The 17,707-nt window shown below is 38.7% G+C and overlaps 2 protein-coding genes across 8 annotated transcripts in view; one reads left to right on the top strand and one right to left on the bottom strand.

Annotated features, from left to right (window-relative positions):
• Positions 1–14,401, top strand: OSGEPL1 (O-sialoglycoprotein endopeptidase like 1). 7 transcript variants are annotated; one of them, XR_015795196.1, is made up of 9 exons: positions 2–143; positions 4,891–4,973; positions 5,600–5,847; positions 7,022–7,409; positions 9,772–9,976; positions 10,059–10,207; positions 11,941–12,021; positions 12,584–12,655; positions 14,247–14,401. XR_015795196.1 is itself a non-coding variant. In XM_088135716.1 (9 exons), exons 2-8 carry the CDS (start codon positions 4,959–4,961, stop codon positions 12,593–12,595), a joined length of 1,098 nt encoding a protein of 365 aa, XP_087991842.1. In that variant the 5' UTR covers positions 2–143; positions 4,891–4,958; the 3' UTR covers positions 12,596–12,643; positions 14,247–14,401. The 7 variants fall into 7 exon arrangements, 4 of the variants coding, with proteins under 4 accessions (XP_087991842.1, XP_025020602.1, XP_007425377.1 ...); XM_088135716.1 differs by having other exon boundaries at positions 12,584–12,643; XM_025164834.2 differs by having other exon boundaries at positions 3–143; positions 11,941–12,071; positions 12,584–12,643.
• A 2,845-nt stretch (positions 14,402–17,246) lies between these two features.
• The window catches only part of ANKAR (ankyrin and armadillo repeat containing), a 38,915-nt gene continuing 38,454 nt past the window's right edge, over positions 17,247–17,707 (bottom strand). The window contains exon 23 of the mRNA XM_088135819.1: positions 17,247–17,630. Within this exon, the coding sequence (XP_087991945.1) occupies positions 17,386–17,630 (245 nt within the window). The 3' untranslated portion in view covers positions 17,247–17,385. The remainder of the gene's footprint in view (positions 17,631–17,707) is intronic.

A 17,707-nucleotide genomic window follows, 5' to 3' on the forward strand; every position in this document is an offset into this window, starting at 1 on the left:
TTCAATTGGCCCGCCTTCCCTCACGTGACCACGGCTTTTCCGAGGCTAGGGCTAAGCGCCATCTCTCCGGCCCGACGCTGCTGGGGCCGAAGGAAGAAGTCTTCTGCGGAGGCCGTGCAATGGGCGGGTGCGCTGAGCGTGAGGTAATGTGTGGGAAGAAAGGGCATTCGGTGGAAAAAGTCTGCGGAAACAGAGGAAAGGGTGTGGACAGCAAACGCTTTCTGTGCTAGGGATGGGGAGAATCTTGCTTATCTCTGAGGAAGTGCTAAAAGAGCTGAACTTCTTGTGAAGCCGGCGAATGAGCTTTCTCCAACCTCAGATGTGCTGACTCCAACTTCTGTAGCCTCCTGCAGGAATAAGCTAAATTGAATGTAGGTGAAGTCCAGAAACCATGTGCTGGAGAATCTGCACTGCGCCCTAGCGCGTACACCGGAGTTCCCTCCTCTGGTGCAATAAAACCCTGCAATATTTATTTGAATATAATGCAAGATATTCCATCTCAAAGGTGCCTTTGGGAAGCTACATTTCCAAGGCAGTGTTCTTTCCACGCTTCTTAAAGAACAGCTAGTTGGGTGCCCTCTCTCTCCAGTGTCACACTAATGTCATATACTGCTTCCAGTACGAACATATCTTGAAATGTACAATATGCAGTAAAAGTAAAAATGGTATGTACAAGGGGAAACGAAAACAAAAGCAGAAACAAAAACCCAACATTCATACAAAAAGGACTGGGTAAAGAGAAAATATTCAGCAGACATCTGAAAGGTGTAACAGTAAGCACCTTACACATTTCTGGGGAGGGTGCATTCCAGGCTGTAGACATTGCCATTGAGAAGATCTTCTTGTGAGTGACTGCAATCAGATTAGACCTTTGAAATAAAGATTTTTATTTCACTATGGCCCAGTACACCCCTGTTTGAAGAAGAAAAGGCAATTTACTGCTGTACTGTAGTATTATTGCCTGAATTAATATCATTTTCTCACTGGTAATCCCTAACTATCCCACAGCATCACCCAATAATCACCATGCTCTGAATAATAACAACAAGACTAGGCTTTATAATGCTACAACAATGCATGGGCGTCACAGCAGCTGTATTCTGTCTCCTAGGGTTAGGGTCCTTTTCAGTGCAAATCACTGAACAGATAGGTACTTTGCAGAGCAAATGAAGTGTCCTTTTTCAAAGCACAGAGGCAGCTGTATCCTCTAGATAGCTCACTGCTTTCCCAGGTCTGTATGTACAGCACAAACATGATTTCCACTGGGACTGTTAGTGAAGTGAAATGGTTGTGCATGTATATGCATCAGGCAGTGACCAGGGAAAGTCTTCACAGCAGCTGTGATGAGCTTCCCAGAGAATGCAGTAACCTCAGCATTTGAAAGAAGATTCCTCATTCTTATCAACACACTTCTCAGTGAGTCTCTACAAATGCTGTCAGTGGTCATCAAGGGAATAGCTGTATTAGTCTTTAGCACTATTGTGGCATCTGCAAGACTAACCATTTGTGTTGGTTATCATCTTTAAAGCCCTACATGGCATGGGTCCAGGTTACCTGAGGGACCATCTCACCCCCATTACATCAACCCGTCCCACCCAGTCAGGGTATGTTGCGGACCCCATCAGTGAGAGAATGTCAGCTGGTGGGGCGTAGGAGGAGAGCCTTCCCTGCTGTTGCCCCCGCCCTTTGGAATATTTTCCTCCCAGAGGTGCGATTGGCCCCTAACCTCCTGGTTTTCCAGAAAGAACTTAAGACCTGGCTCTGCCAGCTTGCATGGGGTGATAAGAGTTTTAATCAATCCTGGGGGTGGCTAGTGCCCTGATGTCACTCCTGAGTTATTCACCAATTCCCTCATTCTTGGAATCTATGTATTATTTTTAAAATTGTTTTATATTGTATTTTAATTGATTTAATCTCCTTTGTAAACTACCCAGAATTGCTTTTCAACAAGATGGGCAGTGACAAATTAGATCGATAGATAGATAGATTAATTTTATTATCCCATAAGGTTTTCTGGCAGAATGTGGACTGAGATCCACAAAAATATATGCATTCATTAGTCTTTAAGATGCCATAAGACTTAGATTTCTTGTTATATTCTGCTAGAATTCTTGTATATTCTGCTGTCCTCTTCTGTAAATGAGAAAATGAATGTTTGTTTAAACTTACATGTATTTTACATTATTGATTGTAATCTGCAGAATACGTTGCTTGAACCATTTGTATTTCTTATGTTGCTCTTATATCAGCTGCTGATTCTATCATCCCACTTTTATTTATCCAGTTTAGAGGTCACCTGACTCCTGAGCAACCCTGGGTGGCTTACAAATAAAAAAGCTCAGTACGTATTAAAAAAATCATAACCAACCAGAAGAACAATACAATCAACTACTGAGCCAAAGTTAACTACTGGGGATTCTACAACCACCCTATCCCAAGGCCTGGAAGAACAACCAAGTTTTTAATTATTGCCTGAACATCATTAGGGTAGGAGCTACACAAATCTCTGGGGGAATGTTGTTCCAGAGAGCAGGTGCTGCAACAGAGAAGGCACACTTCCTGAGTCCTATAAGATGACACTGTTTAATTGATGGGAGCCGTAGTGCATACACTCTGTTTGATCATACCAGATGGGCCAAAATTGTAGGAATAAGCAGTCCCACAAAGAACCAGGCTGTATACCGTGAAGGGCTTTGAATTGCACCTGGAAGTCAACTACTAACCATTGCAGCTCATGAAGCAGTGGGGTCATGTGAGCAAAATATGTCCCCATCACTGCCCACACTGCCACATTCTGGACTAACTGTAGCTTCTGGATGGTTTTAAAGGGCAGCCCCACATAGAGCAAATTGCAAGTATCCAGTTGTGAGATGATCTGGGCAAGAGTGGTTATCTGAAAGGGTCCAAGAAAGCATGCAACTGGTGCACTAGATGTACCTATGTAAAGCCCCTCTTGGGCACAGCTGCCACCTCTTCTTCAAGCAGAAGCTGAGTCCAAGAGGACCCCCAGATTAAGCACAAGTCTCAAATGGGGAAGTATAATCCCACTGAGAACTAGTGATGAAATAAATCCATGGGCAGATAAACATAGCCAGTTGGTTTTGTCACAATTAGTCTGAGTCTGTTCCTCCCTATTCAGACCTGCATAGCCTCCAGGCACTAAATATATAAAAAACAATAATTATTAAAAATACAACCATCAGGTACAGAAGAGAGTAAATTAAACACAATTATAGAGCCATCTTAAAATATCCCCAGCCCCTTGTCCCCACAGTCACGTGATCACAATCTGGGCACTCGGCTTGGGATTACAGTGTCCTGGCAAGCAGCAGTCACATGGTCGCAATTTCTGACATTCCCTGCCAGCTTCCCACAAGTAAAGTCAATGGGAAAAGGAAATCGGAAGTTGCAGTCGCATGAGGTTCTTGTTTAACGACAACTGGGACTGCTGGAATTACTGTCACTAAGTGACACCAACACATGTGGCGCTTTAAGATCATGTTGCTTAGCAGTGGCAATTCTGGCCCCAATTGCTCTTGTAAGCCAAAGACTACCTGTACTGTTTAGGTGTGAGGCATCAGTTAAATTTGCATTAATTCGAAACTCTAAAATCAAGAAAAAATGAAGTTCTTTTCTAAAGTTCCTTATTTCTTTAAGAGCCTACTTGCTCAGTATTACAGAGAGGAAGTGGCATTATCTCTTTGTTCAGGATGCAAATAAGATAAAAAAACACATGGAATGAGTTTGCTTTTCCTCCCTTGTTCAATATATTGCCTTTATGTTCAACATATATTCAGAGTAAACAGTATGATTCACAGAAAGTAGTTCTTTGAAATTCAATTGTCAATTGAAAAAGTACAAACTTAAAAGCACAATTAACAGTATACATTTTTAAGATTGTATTAGGCAAATGCCTTATAGTTCTTTTTCCTCTTGGCATTGTAGCTTTTTTTATACACATATCTCCATTCTTAAGCTTTGATTTTAATTTATCTGGTTATAATTCTGTTCCTATGCAGATTTCATAATCTTGATAATATTGAAAGTGATTTTCATACAAATTTGATAATGGCATTAGTTGTCCAATTAATTTGGAGGATACCAGGTTAAGGAGGGCTGTGTTAGAAAATGATGTTGTTTATATAGTTAATAGTGTACTCCCATAGGAAAGGTAATTTAATGATTTTTTTTAAAGAAAAAGCATACAGGAATTACAAATCTAATGATGAGATTATGATATATAATGATATATATAATGATATATATAAATAGGTGATGACAGGAAACTTGGGCAAAGATTGCTCAGCATCTGCTCACGCCCAGTAAGTCCAGTTGCATTCCTGCCTTGAAGAAGCAGATGTGTTGTAATATTTCTAGCACAGTTAAACCCTCTAGGAAAATGCCAAGTACCATATTTACAAATACTAATCTTGTACTTCTTGTGTTCCCTGAAATAAAATCCTGACTTTAATGGCAGGCAAACAGTTATACAGAAGCCAATATTGATTTAACAAATCATGAATTTGCTATTTCTGATAGTTATAATTAAGGTAGCCCTGGGATTTCTTTGTAGTAGTGTATGGAATTCAAACATAAACATAAGATGGATTTGTGCAACATGTCAAGCCAAAATGAGCTTTGAGATTAGGATATTCAGGTAGTCCCTGGTTTAAGAACGCCCAGGTTACAGACCCACAGTTAAGAATGGAGCCTATTATAGCAAAATTTGAGTTAAATGCACAGTGATTTGAGTTAAATACACAATGGTTCAAGTTCATTACAATGCTACTTATACAGTATTATACAATAATACTGTTCTGGCTTACATACAACTCACTTTTCTGGGAAAGCACATGAGAAATACTACTTTATGTACATTTGTTATTTCAGATTTTGTCTGTCTGTCTCAGGAGACCCTGAAATGCAAAGTGTGAATTCAGAAAGCCTGTTCTAAAACCATGACTCTGACACAGGTAAAAACTCCATATATAAAGCATTTTCAGTTAATTCTAAATGCTTAACTTATTCACCTGATCTCAACTCTTAGTTTCTGCATCTAGATAGAAATATTTTCCATATGAAGGACATGTTTTATGTATAGGGTTATACCTCATGCTTCATTCAGTCCTGGAGGCAGCTGACCCATTTCTAAAAAATTACAGAATTCATTACAAATTTAAGGTTTACAAAATGGGGAAAGTTTATATGGACTTGTGTTGTATTATATGTTGCTGTTAACAATAAGGGCCCAAGATGTTCAAACGACTCCTTTCCTTGCATTGCTAGCAAGTTCCTGTGGCTTCTAATCTGGTGCCTGAAACACTACATCAAACTGGCTCTTTCATCTTTAGGGAATAGTGGCAATAATATTTTATGGAGTTTTATTCCATATGTATCTTAGTTCTAGGTTCACTCAAACATTTAGTGTGCTGTGTGAGTCTATCTGTTGTGGTATATCAGCCATAGTTTCCCTCTAAGCCAAAAACAAAAAAACACTTTATGGACTATCAGCATGAAATACCCAATCAGTTTAGAATGTGTATGAAGCAGATTGTTGGTAACTAATAGACATTAAGTTCTAAATTTCATTTCTGTACAGGTTCTTTGTAGGAGTCCCTCTTTACTGAAATCTTTAACAGCAACCAGTTTGGGAAGAATATTGAAGTCTCCTATATGTTATTGGAATAATTATTTAAGAGAGGTCTCTGTTCATGGTGGCAAGTTCTTTTCTACTAAAATAGTCCTGGGAATAGAAACTAGCTGTGATGATACAGGAGCTGCTGTGGTGGATGAAACTGGTAGCATTTTAGGAGAAGCATTACATTCTCAAACTGATGTTCATTTAAAGTAAGTAATTCTCATTGTGGGTGAAATTATGTTTTAGCTGCTATAGTTTGCCTAGTGTTGTTGCCATTTCTATGTATCAGAGTTCTGGAAATCGGATCCCTTTAAAAATTAAAGTTGAAAATCTCTTTCCTTTAAAATTAGGGCTTTGAGGTAGGAATGATGCCAGTTTGAATAACTGAAGTATGTGTAGCATCCAGAGAAAACACTTTATTACAGCTTAATAAAAGAAACTATAAAATTTTAATCTATGTTGCTTATGTTAATTATTAGAAAAGGAACAGGCTCTCCTTATCTGAAGGTTTGTAGAGACCTCCTTTGGCAGCAAAGGTTGAATAAAGTAGGGTTTATAAGGAAGTTAAAACTTACTAATGTCTGGACTATTTTATATCATATTTTATATCCCCACCCAAAGATATCTTGAAAATGGCCTCTAGCTCATATTAGAAAATTATGGTAGTCTGCTGTCAGACTGTTTCTATATTTATAGTTCAAAATCAGCAGAACAGGCCAAGTAGGTCCTTCTATCAAGAAGTGGGTGTTGAAATTTTTTACCCACTGGAGTTTCTGAACACTCTTATTTGAAGTGTTGTCCCCCCAAAAGCATATTCTGTAGTAAAACCTCCATATTATAAGCATTGATGATAGTTGTGAGGTTTTCAGCTTCTGTTAAAGAACTAGTTCTTGACTGAAAGCATTTTTAGGGAGACTGCTGCTTGAATTAAAGGGGTGAACTGCTTTCTGAGTTACCAGTTTTCCTGTAAAATAGGAAAGAAAAAGGACCCCATTGATACAGAATGCCATAGGAAGTTAGAAACATTAGATTTAGATCACAATTTGTTTCTTGCATTTACTTGCCATTTTTCCTCCAGAACCTCTAGAAGTCTATATGGTGTTTTATGGGCAGTTATATAAATTTGCTAAATAAATAAATAAATAAAATTTCTCCCACCCCCAATTTTACTGTCACGAGAATCCTGTAAGATAGACATAATGTTAATAGTGTAACTTGATTAGTGATGTCAGGAGACTGAAATGGGTCAGTAAAATACCATCATTCTCTGATGGCCCATCAACAGGGCAGGTGGGAGAAAAAAAGGTAACTGCCGAGACATCAATCCTCCAGTGTTTAAATTAGTCCAATAGATTTCACATGCAGATGTTTGTTTCTAATTAGAACAGGTGGCATTATCCCTGCAGTAGCACAACAGCTTCACCAAGAAAATATTGCAAGGGTGGTACAACATGCAGTCTCAGCCAGTGGTGTCAGTATGGATGATATCTCGGCTATTGCAACAACAGTGATGCCAGGACTTGCGTTAAGCCTTGGAATTGGATTGAAATATAGTTTAGGACTGGTGAAGAAGCATCAGAAACCTTTCATCCCTATCCATCATATGGAAGCACATGCACTCACTGCCCGACTGACAAATTTCGTAGCATTTCCTTTTCTTGTCCTTTTGCTCTCTGGGGGTCATTGTATACTGGCAGTAGCGCAAGGAGTTTCAGATTTTCTTCTCCTTGGACAGACAAAGGACATTGCACCAGGGGACATGCTTGATAAGGTGATTATTTTAATATGGATTATTGGCACATAAATGTTTTCAAGCCAAGATTCTTTGAGTGATATAGTGGGGCACCATCCAATAAGTATTGAGTAGGGCTAATATACAAACTTAACTTTTAAAGTGACATGATTACTCCTCATGTATTCAATAATTTCTCACTTCTATAACATTAAAAATTATATTTTGGTGGAAACTTCTAGAGGTTTTCAGGTTTTGGGGGCCACGATATATGCATCTTTCAGGTGTGTTGTTTTAGAGCAGATGTAGATAGCCCTTGGCTGCATGCACTTCCCCAGCATTCCATTTCCATTCACTGTTTCCCATTTTACCCTTTAAAAAACCTGGAAAAGCCCATTTGTTTTCTGACGGGGGTTGATTTTGTTCCATTTTCCCATTAAACCTCTCCAGCTCCAAAACACCCAGGAAACAGACCCAAAGCTCCATCTACTCTGGAAATGGCAGGTAACATAAGCCATGCTGGCTGTAGTCCCCATATACTGTCAGGTCCAGAAATATTGGGACATCGACACAATTCTAACATCTTTGGCTCTATACACCACCACAATGGATATGGAATGAAACAAACACAATGTGCATTAACTGCAGACTGTCAGCTTTAATTTGAGGGTATGTACATCCAACTCAGGTGAACGGTGTAGGAATTACAACAGTTTGCATATGTGCCTCCCACTTGTCAAGGGACCAAAAGTAATGGGACAGAATAATAATCATAAATCAAACTTTCCCTTTTTAATACTTGGTTGCAAATCCGTTGCAGTCAATCACAGCCTGAAGTCTGGAACGCATAGACATCACCAGACGCTGGGTTTCATCCCTGGTGATGCTCTGCCAGGCCTCTACTGCAACTGTCTTCAGTTCCTGCTTGTTCTTGGGGCATTTTCCCTTCAGTTTTGTCTTCAGCAAGTGAAATGCATGCTCAATGGGATTCAGGTCAGGTGATTGACTTGGCCATTGCATAACATTCCACTTCTGTCCCTTCAAAGACTCTTTGGTTGCTTTTGCAGTGTGCTTTGGGTCATTGTCCATCTGTACTGTGAAGCGCTGTCCAATGAGTTCTGCAGCATTTGGCTGAATGTGAGCAGATAATATTGCCCGAAACACTGCAGAATTCATCCTGCTGCTTTTGTCAGCAGTCACATCATCAATAAATACAAGAGAACCAGTTCCATTGGCAGCCATACATGCCCACGCCATGACACTACCACCACCATGCTTCACTGATGAGGTGGTATGCTTAGGATCATGAGCAGTTCCTTTCCTTCTCCATACTCTTCTCTTCCCATCACTCTGGTACAAGTTGCTCTTGGTCTCATCTGTCCATAGGATGTTGTTCCAGAACTGTGAAGGCTTTTTTAGATGTCGTTTGGCAAACTCTAATCTGGCCTTCCTGTTTTTGAGGCTCACCAATGGTTTACATCTTGTGGTGAACCCTCTGTATTCACTCTGGTGAAGTCTTCTTTTGATTGTTGACTTTGACACACATACACCTACCTCCTGGAGAGTGTTCTTGATCTGGCCAACTGTTGTGAAGGGTGTTTTCTTCACCAGGGAAAGGATTCTTCGGTCATCCACCACAGTTGTTTTCCGTTGTCTCCCGGGTCTTTTGGTGTTGCTGAGCTCACCGGTGCGTTCCTGAGCTCACCGGTGCGTTCCTTCTTTTTGAGAATGTTCCAAACAGTTGTTTTGGCCATGCCTAATGTTCTTGCTATCTCTCTGATGGGTTTGTTTTGTTTCTTCAGCCTAATGATGGCTTGCTTCACTGATAGTGACAGCTCTTTGGATCTCATCTTGAGAGTTGACAGCAACAGATTCCAAATGCAAATAGCACACTTGAAATGAACTCTGGGCCTTTTATCTGCACATTGTACTTGGGGTACTGAGGGAATATCACACACCTGGCCATGGAACAGCTGAGAAGCCAATTGTCCCATTACTTTTGGTCCCTTAACAAGTGGGGGGCACATATGCAAACTGTTGTAATTCCTACACCGTTCACCTGAGTTGGATGTACATACCCTCAAATTAAAGCTGACAGTCTGCAGTTAAGGCACATTGTGTTTGTTTCATTCCAAATCCATTGTGGTGGTGTATAGAGCCAAAGATGTTAGAATTGTGTCGATGTCCCAATATTTCTGGACCTGACTGTAACACAAAGGCAAAATGCAGCTCCCGGGCTGATAAGTTCAGGAAGGCATGCAGCGCATGACTTTTGGTATTCTTTCCATTCTCTAGTCCTAATAGAAGCTCTGCTCTGGTTCATATGCCCAGGAAGGAGAGGGAAGGAGGCTTAGAATGAAGTTCTTGTAAACTTAATTTTTTTCCCTTTACTTTTCTTAAGGTAGCTAGAAGACTTTCTTTACATAAGCATCCAGAATGCTCTGGCATGAATGGTGGAAGAGCAATAGAAATCTTGGCCCAGCAGGGTAACATTCTGCAATACAAATTCAGAATCCCCATGCAGCGATACCGTGATTGCACTTTCTCTTTTGCTGGACTGCAAAGTGAAATTGTTAGAACGATTTCAAAAGAAGAAGAAGCAGAAGGTATTTGCCCAAGAGTCCCAAACTGTGTGTGTATTTTGCTGCATGTCTGCTTTGAAAATCTATGTGATGGTAATTCCTGCAGGCCTTCAGGAAGGGCAACATCTCTCCTGTCTTTCGGACCTTGCTGCGGCAGTCCTGTATACAATGACTGTCCACATTGCCGAGCGAACACACAGGGCCATTTTCTTCTGCAGAGAGAAAGGAATCATACCCCCAGGAAAGGAAATTTTGGTAAGTTCTGTGTGAAGGTTACACCTTTAATTATCTCAGGTTCCAAAACTGACTGCTTCTTGATCATGGAAATAGTGAACTGGCCAAGGGGCGGACTCCAAATAATATCAGGCTTTGCTACAATGAAGGAAGTAAAATATTCCAGGACTATACTGTGCTTACAGTTAAGGCACCAGGCTAGAAAGTAGGAGATGGTAAGTTCTAGTCCTGCCTGAGGCATGGGAGCTGGCTGGGTGACGTTGGGCCTGTCACTCTCTCTCAGCCCAACTCACCTCACAGGGTTGTTGTTGTGGGGGAAATAGGAGGAGGAAGGAGTATGAGGTATGCTCACCACCTTGAGTTATTTACAAAAATAATAAAGGCGGGATAAAAAATCTAAAAGAAAAAGTTAGTTTGAAGTGGAACTGTGCCTGCCTGTTTGGCTGCCAGATATTCCTTAACTGCACGCTGGGCATAATAGCCTTGTTGACACTGCTCTACATCCCTTGTTCACAAGCACGTATAGCCTTGCGTGTAAGATATATTGATTGACGTTTTTCATTCCTGTTTCAGGTTCATTTTGGAATCGAGCATCTTTTTTAAAAAAAGAAAAACTCCTAATGTTCAAGTTACCAGATAGGTTAAAAAAGATTTTAAAATCTTCCAGAGGTATCTTTTGAGAAATAACTTCCTTTCCACATGTTAAAAAAAAAACTGAGATAAATTCAAATTATCTGTTAGGAAGTTCTTATTTTCAGAGGCTTTGTTTTCTCTTTTTGAAAAAACAAAGATTTGTTTTTAAACAACAAAACCTAATATCCAAAGAACTTTAAACAGATCCAGCATAGGCTAGAGTGTAAAACAAATGTGGAGCATTGCCCTTGTTGTATTGAGACTTTCAGGGGATATGGTAGTTTAAAGCAAAAACTCATCCATTTTTTATCTCCTCCAAGAAGCTAATGTAGTTCTGATGTGGCTGTACAGCTGTTTGAAGACGCCATCACTGAAATACACATTGATTTGTGAAGATTAGGGTGTTTTCAGTCATCTGGGGTTTGATGAACTAGTGCATTTGTCATTATTTAGCTCCAGACTACAGTTATTAAAATAAATAAACGCATTAGGAGAAGTATTCTTCCTCGGTAAAAAAAATGTCTTCTCTGTAATCATGTATGCTGACTGATAGAATTATCCTTCATTTAGGAAAAGAATATCAGTCACATTTGCACAGTTGAAAGGAAATACAGAGATTTTAGCTAGAAAAAGAATATTAATGCCTTGATCTCCAAATATATTTTGTAAGACTTTAACAGAGTTGGATTAGAAGAAGTAGCATAGTCCAGATGCAAGTAAAGAAAAGATATCCAGGCTGTCCATGCCCAAGAATGAATGAATGAATGAATTTCTTGCATGATTGCCAAATCTCATTGCAATTCAGCAATCGCGTCCCTCCAGGAACTTGAGTAGTCTCATGCAACAACACTGAACTCTTCATAAAATGATTTCAGCATTTTAAATGTATATTTATTTAGGTTCTATAGGTGTTGTGGGAACTGTGTTACCAACTATGTGATAATAAGTATTTACATTACAACATAAAAGTTTACCTTTTTTCTCTGTATCATATTTAATTCTGAAATATCACAAGGAGAGCGTGCTCACATTTTATGTTTCCTCCATTGACATGCTCTAATGGAGTTACAAGATGCAGCTATTTACTGTTATGAGAGTTCCTCTTTCAACTTTGTTTTCAGGTGGTTTCAGGGGGTGTCGCAAGTAACCAATATATCCGTAGAACTCTGCAGCTTGTAGCAGATGCTACTAATTTCACATTGGTATGTCCACCTCCAAAGCTTTGCACTGACAACGGTGTTATGATTGCATGGTAAGGAAGGATGTTTTCAGTTCAGAATGAGATACATAATTGCAGAACATCATGATTAATTTCCAAACAATATATACATAATTAGTAACATGCAAGTTTTATATAGGCAACTGCATATACTTTTCATCTGTACATACACTGTCTTTGGGGTATGTGATCATAAATATTTGAGCTGCATTTCTTACATGGAATTGACAAACACCTAGGTAATTTGTTATGCACCGAGTCCCTTGCAGCATCATGGTTTTGCAGAAAAAGCACTGCCTTTGCCTTTTTTGATAAAAAATGTGAAGGAAATCAAAGGCTTATTTTGCATGAAAGATACCTCAGGTTCCTTCTTGTAGTGAAAATAATTAGATTAACAGGAATAGTATCTAATGGAAAATGAGACAATATGGTTGAAGACTCTGCCAATATTGTTTTGTGATCTATGTGATAAATGCTTTGTGTTCATTGTAAATAACAAAGAAATGAAATTGTTTTGCTTAATTACATAAATATTTCCTTTATAGGAATGGCATTGAAAAGCTTTCTGCAGGCTCAGGTATCTTTTATAATGTAGAAGATTTCAGGTATGAACCAAAGTAAGTGGTTAACTATTTCATTGCACCTTTCTTGGTCTGCTTTATTATCTGTATGGTGCTCAGAGTTATGGGGGGGGAAACATGGATATGAAAAAGGTGGTATACACTGAGTGCTTAAAAACTGTACCCCCAAAACCATTCCCACTTGGAATACCCAAGGTGTGTTGGAACTCAGATTCCAGAATTCCTTCATCTGTTGCATATCTACAAAGCATGAGATTGGAGAAGGCTGGTTAAGATAATTTTTTTCCTAGCAGAGAAGGCCTGTTCAGAGTCACATATAAATTGCTATCTCTTTCCTTAATCCAAGTTCTTGTTTGACATTTTGGTTTATTTTCCCTCTAGATAGAATGTTCCATATTTGATCCAGAGCATTTGAATTCTATCTGAAAAACTTAGCAAAGTGTAATGTATTGGGAAAATGTGCCAAGTTTATTTTTGTTGTATTTGCACAATTACTGTATATGAATGTATACTGTACATTCTTTGGCACAGAATATGCTCTTCCCTTATCAGACAGATTTTTAAATCACATTATTTTCTCTAAACAATCTTAAAAATTGTACAAGTATATAATGTTTGAGAAAGAAATGTCTTTGTCAAAAATTGTTGTGTTCAGTGGTAAAATAAAAATCCTAGTCCCAGCTGGTACGTTGAATAGCAGGGAGGCATTTGCATAAATCGTAAATTGAGTTTTTGAAAGTTCTTTGGTTGATGCTTGAATCAGGGTTGAAGGATCCCAAATTTAGCATGAATATTATAGAAGCAGAAATATTGTAGTTTTAAGTATTAATGAATTAATGATATTTCTTCAATCTTGTTCATCCTAGTCTTTTTTATATATTATCTAGCACCATAATAGGGTTACAGCCTTCTTTTAAATTGTATACTGCATGAAATTCCTCCCTTTAAAAGTTTCTGGGTAGAGAATGCACAAGATTAATAATAATAAATATTGGACATTTGTATATTATTTTAAAGTACATAAAAAGGTTATGATGTTTTACAAGTTTCTGTTGTTAGAATTATATAAATTAGTTCCAAAAATAGTAAATCTGTATTTGTTTTCATGAGGATCTGAGCTTTACATTGGTAGTTTATCAATATTCTTTTCTCAGCATTCAGCCTTTAGATATGATTTTTCACTGATGCACTGTTATCTCAAAATACAACCTTGTTTAAGGTTAGGCCTGATGCAATGGAAACCAGTCCAACAGCTTTCTTTTCCAACTATGATTTAAAACTATAATTATTCAGGATTAAATATTGGATCACATATTTACAGTATATAAAAAAGGTGTGTCTGTGAAAAAAGTAAGGTAAAGTAAGAGAGGTTTTACCTGAAACAAAATTGAATCTACATTCCTTCTCTTTGGAACAAGTAGTTTGGGATAGGTGTATTGTTTTGAATATGGTTTATGGAAGTGAAGTTTGAATTATAGAAATTACTGACTTTATAGTAATTTTCATTATATGCAGAAGGGTCTTAGAGATGCAACACACATATATTTGTAATATCTAATTAATTATACATGCATTTCTGTTACATGTTTAATTATAATGTATTGAACTTTTTAATATTATCATTTAGAGCTCCCCTTGGAACCGATATCTCAGAACAAGTAAAAGAAGCTTTCATCAAAGTGCCAGCACTAAATCTAGCAATATAATGTTTGGTATTTTTCAATTGTTTGGAAAAAGTGAATGTGTCAATATTAAACAGCTTTTAATGGTGACTCCATTTCATCATCTGGGCCAGTTGTGTGACATTGCTGAGTGATTTAATTGTAAGTTTAGGAGAAATTTAAGGTATGAAAATAAAAAAAACTTAAAACAGGAGATACACTTCTAGTCACTATAAATGAGGAAGGTGTTTCTAAATATTTTATTGTTTACAAATTTGAATATATGTCCCATCATCAATTAAATTACAAGCTGGGATTTTCCAGTGGTTTAATGAAAACAGTTACAGACAGAGAAGGAATGGATGTTATGCATGTCTACACACATCATACTTCCTGAAAGGAAGATAGTCTTGAATTTAAAATAATATCCTCAAAAAAGAAGGGGGGGGGAATCTTGTGGAGTACCCAGCTTCCCCACCTAAGTAATCTAGGTTTACAAATTCTAGCTGAAATAAATCTTGGATATTCCACACTTCCACCCAATAACAGTGAACACGTCACCTTTTTATATCTGTGTTTATATGTGTATGCATGTACAGGTGAAACTCGAAAAATTAGAATATCGTGCAAATGTTCATTTATGTCAGTATGGCAACTCAAAAGGTGAAACCAATATATGAGATAGACGCATTACATGCGAAGCGAGATATGTCAAGCCTTACTTTGGTATAATTGTGATGATTATGGCATACAGCTTATGAAAACCCCAAATTCACAATCTCAGAAAATTAGAATATTACATGACATCAATAACACAAGGATTGGAAATAGAACAATATCGGACCTCTGCAAAGTATAAGCATGCATATGTACTCAGTACTTGGTTTGGGCCCCTTTTGCAGCAATGACTGCCGCAATGTGGCGTGGCATGGATGCTATCAGCCTATGGCACTGCTGAGGTGTTATGGAAGACCAGGATGCTTCAGTAGCGGCCTTCAGCTCCACTGCATTGTTCGGTCTCATGTCCCTCATCTTTCTCTTGGCAATGCCCCATAGATTCTCTATGGGGTTCAGGTCAGGCGAGTTTGCTGGCCAATCAAGCACAGTAATCCCATGGTCATTGAACCAGGTTTTGGTACTTTTGGCAGTGTGGGCAGGTGCCAGGTCCTGCTGGGAAATGAAGTCAGCATCCCCATAAAGCTCGTCTGCGGAAGGAAGCATGAAGTGCTCCAAAATCTCCTGGTAGACAGCTGCGTTGACCCTGGACTTAATGAAGCACAGTGGACCAACACCAGCAGATGACATGGCTCCCCAAATCAACACAGACTGTGGAAACTTCACATTGGACTTCAAGCATCGTGCATTGTGTGCCTCTCCATTCTTCCTCCAGACTCTGGGTCCTTGGTTCCCAAATGAGATGCAAAAGTTGCTCTCATCAGAAAAGAGGACTTTGGACCACTGGGTAACAGACCAGTTCTTTTTTTCTGTAGCCCAGGTAAGATGCTTCTGACGTTGTTTGTTCAGGAGTGGCTTGACGAGGAATACGACATTTGAAGCCCATGTCCAGGATCCGTCTGTGTGTGGTGGCTCTTGATGCACTGAGGTGCTCCAGCCTCAGTCCACTCCTTGTGAAAGTCCCCAACACTTTTGAATGGCCTTTTCCTGACAATCCTCTCCAGGCTGCGGTCATCCCTGCTACTTGTGCACCTTTTTCTACCACACTTTTCCCTTCCACATAACCTTCTATTGATGTGCTTTGATACAGCACTTTGGGAACATCCAACTTCTTTTGCAATTACCTTTTGGGGCTTTCCCTCCTTATGGAGGGTGTCAATGATGGTTTTCTGCACAACTGTCAGGTCAGCAGTCTTTCCCATGCTTGTGATTCCTACTGAACCAGCCTGAGAGACCATTTAAAGGCTCAGGAACCCTTTGCAGGTGTTACGGATTCATTAGCTGATTAGAGTGGGACACTTTGAGCCTAGAATATTGAACCTTTTCACACTATTCTAATTTTCTGAGATTGTGAATTTGGGGTTTTCATAAGCTGTATGCCATAATCATCACAATTATACCAAAGTAAGGCTTGACATATCTCGCTTTGCATGTAATGCGTCTATCTCATATTGGTTTCACCTTTTGAGTTGCCATACTGACATAAATGAACATTTGCACGATATTCTGATTTTTTGAGTTTCACCTGTAGATATACCTGCCAGAAGCTACACTCCAAAAAAGGGTAGAGGCAGGACAAGAAAAAGTCCCATTAGTTCAGTTAATAACTACTGATTACAATTAATTGTTTGTAAAATAAGGTTCTCCCTTTACAAAATGAATTGATCCCCACCAGGACAGGAAGGCCTGGCGCAATATGGTTCATGGGGTCACGAAGAGTCGGACACGACTTAACGACTGAACAACAACAACAAATATGTACCAACCATTCTCTCTCTCAGATGCAAACCACTCTGACACACAGAAATATACCGATATTTCCCTCCCTTCTTCCAGCAGAAACAGCTAAAAAGAAAGGGGGAAAAACGGAGGGAGATAGAATTTTAAAAAAGGCTAGCTGCAATGGTGAGGAGAGAAGGGGAAAATAGATGGAGATGAGAGTAGCAGAAGGGAGGGAAGGAAACAAATACTTGTATGTCTTTAAAAAAAACTCAATTCATAAGTAAACAGCCTCTCCCAAGCAGCAGCTAATCTTTGAAGTTATCCAAGATTTGCAGCAGTGTCTTTACAGCCACTTGCGTCATGCAGAGTCCTTGTTTTCAAGAGCTTATCAGTGAATGTACAGTGTTAGTATTTCATATCCCTTTTTTTGCTACAATGCTACATGATTTGAAATACAGATATAGTTTAATTCACTCTGATTCTTCATATTAATTGCTTTTCACACAGGAAGTCATATTTGATGGCCAGTGTTTTTATTCCATACTACTGTAACAGTTTCTTGCATTATTAAGGCAGATGTTCTCTTCCCAATTTGGAGTAAATCCATTACAGACATAATAGTAATTTTTATTTGCATTAAACTATATGGTAACAGCACCCTTTTTTATTTATTTTTATTTTTTTGCCACTGCAATGTAGATAATATTTTTAAGCTTTCTTTTCTGACAAACTATGCTTGAGTGTACTGACATCAACAATTCTTGGTCGTGAAACCTTAATGAGGTCAGATGTTGTTGTGTGTGGAAATTGATAGTGTCCAGATACTGGAATGCGAGGTTTCTCCGGAATTTTTAATCTTCCCATTATGTGTGTGGTCATCGGCATTAAAAACAGAGAATCCTTTGGACGAAACTTTGCTTTGTATACTTTAACACCAGTACCTCGAAATTTTTCTGGAAAATGAAAACACTGCTTTTACTACCATCAATATTATCTGCACAATATTTCAGATTGTTCAGGCACATAAAGC

Source organism: Python bivittatus, unplaced genomic scaffold (genome assembly GCF_059951505.1).
Source record: "Python bivittatus isolate LINGU-HERP-01145 unplaced genomic scaffold, Pbiv_v1 ctg000200_np1212, whole genome shotgun sequence".
In the NCBI taxonomy this organism is placed as follows: Eukaryota; Metazoa; Chordata; class Lepidosauria; order Squamata; family Pythonidae; genus Python; species Python bivittatus.